Source organism: Aulonocara sp. 'chitande type north' Nkhata Bay, linkage group LG19, assembly GCF_057382095.1.
Source record: "Aulonocara sp. 'chitande type north' Nkhata Bay isolate Kocher_YH1m ecotype deep benthic linkage group LG19, A_spYH_male_GT1.1, whole genome shotgun sequence".
Lineage (NCBI taxonomy): Eukaryota > Metazoa > Chordata > Actinopteri > Cichliformes > Cichlidae > Aulonocara > Aulonocara sp. 'chitande type north' Nkhata Bay.
The window spans coordinates 9,337,720-9,346,212 of record NC_141362.1 but is presented as its reverse complement, the minus strand read 5'-3'; the positions used below and the strand labels follow the sequence as shown (position 1 = coordinate 9,346,212).

At 42.0% G+C, this 8,493-nt stretch overlaps 1 protein-coding gene across 2 annotated transcripts; it reads left to right on the top strand.

Moving 5' to 3' along the window:
- Positions 1 to 210: 210 nt before the first annotated feature.
- Positions 211 to 7,175, top strand: cdc25b (cell division cycle 25B). Of its 2 annotated transcripts, none has more exons than XM_086275434.1 (15): positions 211 to 767; positions 940 to 1,022; positions 1,404 to 1,455; positions 2,632 to 2,673; positions 2,823 to 2,856; positions 3,083 to 3,211; positions 3,443 to 3,562; positions 3,645 to 3,779; positions 3,878 to 3,961; positions 4,209 to 4,397; positions 4,904 to 5,008; positions 5,093 to 5,155; positions 5,250 to 5,348; positions 5,565 to 5,810; positions 5,998 to 7,175. In XM_086275434.1, exons 1-15 carry the CDS (start codon positions 568 to 570, stop codon positions 6,136 to 6,138), a joined length of 1,722 nt encoding a protein of 573 aa, XP_086131560.1. In that variant the 5' UTR covers positions 211 to 567; the 3' UTR covers positions 6,139 to 7,175. The 2 variants fall into 2 exon arrangements, with proteins under 2 accessions (XP_086131560.1, XP_086131562.1); XM_086275436.1 differs by having other exon boundaries at positions 212 to 767; positions 3,878 to 3,955.
- Positions 7,176 to 8,493: the final 1,318 nt, after the last annotated feature.

Below are 8,493 nucleotides of genomic sequence, written 5' to 3'. Positions count from 1 at the left end.
AATACATAATAAAAAATAAAAAAATTCAAATTTCTTCTCAGAACAAAAGAATTGCGAGGAAGAAAAAAGATGAATATTGTGTCATATCCTCCTCCTTTTTTCCCTCATCCGGTGAGAGGACAACAGCGGAGACGCCTTTCGCGCTCTGATTGGTTTTCCAGATGTAACAACGTCGCTGATTGGTTCAAATATTGCCGCTTCTGAGCTTCTATTTTGAACATAAATACGAGCAGCTTCAGTCCTTTCCTCACAAATCAGGGGTTGTCAGAGAGGAGGTGCCTTATGCTGTAACTCTCTGGCATAAACAACAGCTATGTGACTTTAGTGATTTGGAAAGACCAAATCTAGGTTTTACACCTCACGGAACCACCGTCTAACTTACGGCCGGTGTTTTGCTTCGTATTTTTGGAAATGTAATCTCAATTGTTCCTAGCTAGCTGCTTAGCTTCCGGGTTAGCTCGAAACTTTGACTGTCTTGCTTTCTCCGACTCGAAATTCAAACCAAATCTATCATACAGTAGTACTCCCGCGTGACTTTTGCACAGATTTGACAGCGAAAAAAGCAACATGGAATCTTTTTTTAGCAGGATTAGTCCTGTTAAGACGAACAGGCCCGACCGGATCCCCGAGCTTTCCTTGCCCTCTCTGCTTGAGCACAGCACTAAGACCTCGCACTGCAGGAATCTGTTTTCCCCTGGGCCCACGGCTGTGCTGTCTCCTGTTACCAATTTGGCTATGGACATGAACAATTTAGCTGGACTCGGAAGGTACTACTAAGTTTTTATTTGTTAATTATTTTCATGTAACTGCAGTTCCCGTTTTTCAAACCACTAACTACCCTGTCATCTATTTATTCCTTTTGATCGGTTCTTTGCGATGCACAATACGTTTCAGTCTTGACATTAAGGAAAATTTTCTGTTTCTTTCTTTGTCGTGCAGCCAATGTGATACCCCGAAAAGGAGAAAGCATGCACCCCTCGAGAAGGTTCCCTCCTTCGCCTCTGACGTCTCATCTGATGCTGGTGAGACCCCGTTAAAGCTATTGTTTGTGCTAATTTATGCTATAAGGCCAAATGTTCATGGACTGAATTTGATTTCAAGTCACAAGATTCGATACGGTTATGCGGAATGTAGTATTGTATTATTTATTTTAGCTGCAGTAATATTTTATGTATTGTAATTTACGACTCAGTTACGACTCAAATGTATCAAGTATAGTCTTTTATGTATTTATTTATTTATTTATTTATTTATTTATTTATTTATTTATTTGTAATTCCAGTCTTCTAATGTAAAGTCCTTACTCCACCAGACAGCTCACCTATGCACTGCAATATGAGAAATGTGTGTATACATGTGGCAGGTCAGTATCATCTATTAGTGACACATATCTCTTCCTTCAGGCCTGGGCATGGATCTCCCCAGCCCACTAGATGCCATCGAAGTGGAAGACACGTAAGTTAAACTATCCTCCTTCTGACTATTGTTATCAGCCTTTGAGCAGTGCGTCTCCTTACCCTTTTGCCCCTTCACCCGACCCTCCACCCCCACCCCAGTGCTAGGGTTCAGCAGCGCTAAGCACCATTTCCCATCTGAGGGATTAATATTTCTGCCGTTGACTTTAAGACGATGACCTCGCTCCTTTTTCTTAGACAAAGCAGATTAGCTGATACACCATGTGAGCTTTACTTTCTAAATCAATGTAGTGTGACATATTATGGACTTAACTTAATAGTTAAATATTGCAATTTTGTAGGTGGGAAGTAATACAACTGGGACAATATGCTCTGTAAAATCAGTTGGAAACCCTAGTGCTGCTCACTGAAAATACTGTTGCACTTGTGCTCAGCGTTATTATCTTGATCAGTTTGTTAGCATACCCTCAGCTGCCTAATCTTGGGTGGCCCTTTTCCTTATTCTCAGTTGGGTGAGTCTGCCCTGCAGACATCTGCCGAGGTCTGATGTGAGTTCTTTTGCAGCAGTTGGTGCTCAAGACTTCATTCACCTCCTTTTACAGCTGTTAGGTTGCTAGGAGTTTTCCATGATGGGGGGGAGGATGTGGCGTGCGTGCTCTGGTTTGATAACCCACCCCCTCTGAGCTTTGGCACACTCTTCTACTGCAGCCTTGTTTCAATAGGGAATTGAGGGCTGGAGTTTCTCTGCATCAGCTATTGAAATCAGGGCACCCCCAGAGAACAGCTGCCCTCCCTTCTTGTGGTCTGCACTGAATGGGACACGCTCCCCCCTCGACAAACAAAAGAGCTCTTGCAGAAAGGGGGCTTTGCAGCTTCGGCTCCAGCAGGCATATGGTAGATTAGCTGATTTCCGCATCCCTTCCCCTGACCTCCCTCCCACCCCCTGAGCTCTCAGGCCCACTTATTTAGCATACAGGTGGGCCGTACTCCCAATGCAAAGAGTACGTCTTGCCTCCATGCATTCACCCAACTTCCTCATGTCCAACCGTTCCTCTCGGTGTCTCAATAGAGTCCCAGACTCTTTGTAGTTTATGAGTATGCAATGTTTCGACTGACAGTTGAGGCCTTCCTAGTCTCTTTTCTTAGCAGATCTTCTTGCAAGAATATATTAGTTTTGTAATTTCTGAAGCATTCCTTGCTCTTCTTTCTGTTACAGATTTGAAAAAGCCATTCGAGAGTCAAGCAGAGTTGTCAATGAGTAAGTTTTGTACCTGGTATTATCTCTCCTCCCCCCCCCCCCCCCCCCTAAAAACAACATTGCAGAGCAGTTTAATTTTCAAGCCAAAAAAATCTTATCTCCTTATTTTATTGACTGCAATTCTTTTCTCTGCCATCTGTTGATTATAGGAGAATGCCAATTCGAAGAATCAACTCATTGCCCGTAAGTATTTTACAGCTTGTGTGTTATGCATACACATATTATCTGTTATCCCCAGAGATAACAGATAATGTCCTGTTGTAGTTGTGATTTTGGCGCTTGAATAGGATTTAATCTTAATTTTTAAAGAGGAGTTGACAGTACACATAAACACAACTCAAACAAACCATACAGTGGAGGTTAAGCCTAAACGCGTTGCTAACTGATTCCCTTTTATTCCCCCACTCAGCTCCAGCTCATGGCCTTCAGTCCAGCTCTGAAGGGGCAGCAAAATGATCCAAACCGCTATGGAGTATTTGGTCAGCAACCTTCCCAAGTATCCACCTCTCAGCATGAGAATAAGGAGAACATGCCAGAGGTCAGTTGGACCAAAATCATTTACTTAAGTCTCACTGCCTTAGAACTAAGGCGATGCTAAATGAGCTTTTATTACTGTGGAGACGGCATTTCATCATTTGGGTTAAAAACGGGATATTTGCATTTTATGTAAGTGAAAATTATTAGTGTCATTAGCAGGTGCTTTTATTAATCTGTCACGTCTGTGTTGGCATTCCTTGTTTAAAATGCCTTGTTGTTTTTTTTCTTTCAGGAAAGCTTTGAATTCAAGAAACCCACCAAACCTGCTTCGCGGTGTCGTGGGCGATCCTTTAACAACGGGCAGTCTAAGGATGCCTTTGCCTGCCGTCCCAGCTCCGCACCAGCCCTCATGGTATGTGAAGAATCTGTCTGCAAGTTAAAAAGGGGTGATCTGCTTCTCGAAAGATGCTGACTGACGTTTTTTTTATGTAAAGCTTTCTTCACCTCCTCCGGTGCAGCAGCTTGACTTTCATGACTCCAGCCCCATGTTTCTGAGAAGTTCCTCCCTCACCTCCTCAAATGATGATGAAGACGATGGCTTTTTGGATGTACTTGATGACAACATGGAGGTGAGTCCCTGCCATTCATGTTTTTATGGATTCATTTTTTTTCTGCAATTCCTTTTTGTCAGACTTGATTTTTAACGGCACCCATTTGTTGTTTGCAGAATGACTCTGGGGTACCGATGGGCATGGCCAGCTTACTCACTGCCCCACTGGTGGCTGACAGTATAGGAGAAGACTCTGTAAGTGTGCGTACTTTAGGTGCAGTATGTAAAGTGTGTGCCTGCTTTTCTCAGTAGCCACAGATGACTTATCCATCTTGACAACCATTTTACAACAAACACAATATGTCACAGCATAGTATAAAGAATAGTCCTGATGTATTTTGATGCAATCACCCAGAATAAATTTTGATGCTTTGCTGTCACAAGTTGTAGCACCTCACGCAAAATGTGGGTTGAATTTAAAAATGTACTTATTCTCGCATTTCTTTAGCCTGTGATTCGGTGCAGACCACGAAGCCTGTTTCGCTCTCCTTCGATGCCCAGTCCTGTTTCCCGTCTCTCTGTGAAGCGCGCTGACCGCCCCGGAGATGAAAATACACCCATCAGGGTGAAGAGGCGGCGTAGCCTTGCAGGAACGCAAGTAACCACCCTGGAACAAAACCCAGAATCCCCAAGAATGGTAAGGCCATACTGCCTTGGACAACATGCATCACTTTTGTTGTTTTGATAGTTGATGCAAGTTAGTTGGATGACTTGATCATTTTAACATGTTGGCCAATAACATGAGGAGCTGAGGTGAATGGGAGGAAGTAGCAGCATTGTCTTTTAAATGAAAACGGAATGAAGTGCATGCATGCTGAGATTGGTCTTACAGCATTGCTCAGGTCTAAGCCACACGGTGCAAGATTAATAAAAACTGTCTTGTGTTACAAAAACGTGCTGTCGAGCTCAAGTCCTTTTCTGATTGAAACATTTAAAACCAGTGATAACATGGAGCTGCTGTTCTGAACAGACAGCAATGATCTGTAGGCGTGATTTAAAAAATCTCCACTGACCATCTGTCACCCAGCTTCTGAAACATCCACTGAGGCTTACTGGCTATTGTTCCAGGCTTTGAAGCTTATCTTAAATCGCTTCATTTTCTCCTTGGCTACCTCGGTAAGTGTCCCTCTCCTCTCTTTCCAGGGCTGCTCACTGCTCCAGAGGTCCAAGTCGTTCTGCCAGGCAGAGATTGAAAAGCTGTTGGACAGTGAGGCTGGTTCTAATGAGCTAATAGGTGATTTCACCAAGGTAAGGGAGAATGAAAACTCTTCTGTGTGCTTGTTAGTTAGTTGCTTGAAAAAGTGGAATAACGAATCCTCTTTCGTCTTTTAGCCTTTCGTTCTACCCACAGTGCATGGAAAACACCAAGACCTCAAATACATTACCTCAGACATGGTGAGTAGACGCACTGTGTCCAAGCGCTCAGTCCCTTCACAGTAATCACTGCTCCTTTTGAAAACATTAAAAGTATGTTCTGTGTGGTCTTTAGATGGTGGCAGCTCTCACTGGCCAGTTTGATCATGTAGTTGAACAAGTCATCGTCATTGACTGCCGCTATCCTTATGAGTTTGAAGGAGGACATATCAAGGTGAGTCAGTGACAGACATTGCAGTATACATAAAACTCGAGTGTTTCCTAATTTGTGTTGGAAAATCACACAGAACGATGTGAAAATCGGTGATAGATGTTTTCAGTAACAACTGTGGGGGGGGGGGGGGGGGTAATGATGTAAAAACTGCTTAATTAAAGACTTCTCTGTAGGTGATCCATCCCTGAGCTCTAAAGGTATTTGTTTTTGTTCCAGGGAGCGCTAAACCTACACCAGGAGGACCAGGTGAAGGACTTCCTCCTCAAGAACCCGATTGTCCCATCCAGCCCAGACAAACGAATCGTCATCATCTTCCACTGCGAGTTCTCCTCGGAGCGCGGCCCCCGAATGTGCCGTTTCGTCAGAGAGCAAGACCGCGCCATGAACGAGTATCCCAAACTTCACTACCCCGAGCTCTACATCCTCAAGGGCGGCTACAAGGACTTCTTCCCTCATTTTCAGGTTGGGTTTGATTTGATTCTCAAGGAGTGAAATATAAATGCTGGTGAGGCCTTGTGTATCTGGAGCATAATGCTTCGGTTTTAGTCCAAAGAACTGCGTGCTCATGTTTTAGCATATCAGTTATCACAGACCCACATGAATCTCAGCTGTTCAGTCCTCTGAATCCTCATCTCGTTCTCTTGTGCAGGCACAATGTGAACCTCAGTCTTACCGACCCATGCACCATGAGGATTTCAAGGAGGACCTGAGGAAGTGCCGCCTCAAGAGTCGCACCTGGGCCGGAGAGCGCAGTAAGAGGGAGATGTACGGACGACTGAAGAAGCTGTGAGCACGTCCTCATCTTCCCAACCTCCCGCTAAAACACACTGCCTCTCCATGAAACGGACTCAGTGCAACCTCCTCATGTGTCTAGCGCCTCACTCTAACCAAGGAGAAATGCCTTCTGTGATTGCGCCAGCAGAAAAAGGGATTTTTAAATTTCCTACAAAGTTTCATTTATAGCCAATTTAGTTATTTATGCGAGTTAAAGAGAGAAGGATGTGGAATGATGGATCCTTGAAGAAATCAGCAGTGCAGTGAACAGATTTTATAAAGGTGATTTGAAACAATTTGTATGTTTTAACAAAACAAACCACTAGGACCTACTGCCTGTTTTTTACCTTTCCTTTTCCTTTTTTTTTTTTTTTTTTTTTTTAATATAAGCTGGCATTAGTGATATGAATCAATGCCATATTGCAATATACAAACAGACCACACTGCCAGGACTTTGTCTTTCAGTCCCCCCACTGGATTTTTTCTTTTCTTTTAATGTCATGTACTACATTATATCAGCACTTAATTAAAGAAAAAAAAAAAGTTGAATTGGAGAGGTGTCCCTGTCCCCAAGATTTTTATATATACATACACACACACACACACTTTGTTTTTAAAGAATGATTTGAGTATTCTTTGGAGTGTGCATTTCTCCAGGCATTCCAAAATGCAAATTGGATACTTAATGATAACATGTGAAAGCACAAGATCAATGCAGAGCTTTGCCCCATCACCTCCACCCACATCTGTTGCAATAATTATTTTCCTCAGTCAGAAGATACCAAAGCAAACAAAGCTACCTGTTTACTTTGCAGTGAGATTTCTCTGATGCTGCAGGTCAGCAAGTGTGGACAGATTTTTTTTCTTTTTCTTTTTCTGTCTTATAAGAAGTCTTTTGTTTCGCTTTGACACCTTTTAAAATCCAGAGAGAACTGTCTAACCCTCTGCCGAGCTAATAATGTTGGTTTATAATGAGCAGGGTGCTTTTGGTATTTTGGTCCAGGCTTGCGGGGGAGCTGCTGAAATAAAGATCTGATGTGTGTTGAAATGAGATGAATAGCAGCCTCTTCTTTCTGAGTTTTATCACGCAGGATTTTAAAATTATATTTCTTTGCAAGTAGTTTGTGAATGAATAATACTTTTTAAAATAAACTTAAAATTCTTTAAAAATGGTTTGTCAGAATTATTTAATAAAATCAGGCTTTAGTTGAGCTTGACAAACTTTAAACCTTTATGGTTTTGGCAAGACCATCAAAGATCGAAAGTGTTGAGCTCTAATGGCCACAACCACTCGTGCAGAGTTTAAGGGACTAAAAGTGCCCACTGGCTTCATGATTGCCACGTCTATTAGCTGAAACCAGTTGTTCTATAAGAAAGTCTCAATGTTCAGTATGTATGTCCTACTAAGGAGTTGAGCTGCTTTGGTGAATACTAAAATTCATACTTAAAATTAGGACTATCAGTTCATAGATATATCGATCTCGGTCTTTAATAAGGCCTAGATTTAAAAATGTACAAAAGGCTCAATAGATCAATACTTTTATGCAATTTTTAGCCTTTGATGCATTTGAATATACTTTATACGTGAGTGTAGTCAGTTTATTACCCTGCTAATTGAATGCTTTCTTTGAAAAGGCAGCAGGTTTCCTGTCAATGATTAATAATTAATTGGTTGCCCAGAGGGAGTCTCTCCCCCCCCCCCCGACTATTTTTCTGATTAGTGTTGAAAATCAATGACCAGTTCAAAGTGAAGTCACTTTAGCATGTGTATATCTCACATCTTATTCATTGATATACATGCTATGTGTCAACAGGGCCACTATTCTTATTTCCTCTTCTCGTCTCAGGATTAACTTTAGTCTTAAATACACAAAACTACATTAAAGAAAGATGCTGATTTTGTATATTAATATTGACCAAGTTGTGATATTGAAATTTCATTCCAAGCGGAACAGTGATTTGTTTCTGATTAATAAAGTGATTTATAATGTAGGAAATGCTCTCTGATGGCTGCACGAATCACATTAGAGCCTCTAAACAACATTTGTTTTTGTAATTTTTTTTCACTGCTTTCTGGCAAAAACTAACTGAAAGAACTGATAGACCAGTTTAGAGAAACTTTATTCATATTCCGGGATATACACATTATTTGTACACATCCTGGACCTAAACTTCCTTCAGCTTTCAGCCTGAGTTCACCCAAAGCCAGTTTTCCACATTTGATCTCTAAGAATAGCCCGTCTGCCATTTTGTTTAGCATGCCTGCTGTGCACGGTGAAGGATTTCTTTCCACAGGCTGCTTCCTGTTTTTTCAAATTTTCCCTCTCGAGTTGGCCGTGGGAGTGGCCTCTCCTTTCCAGCACGTGTCCAC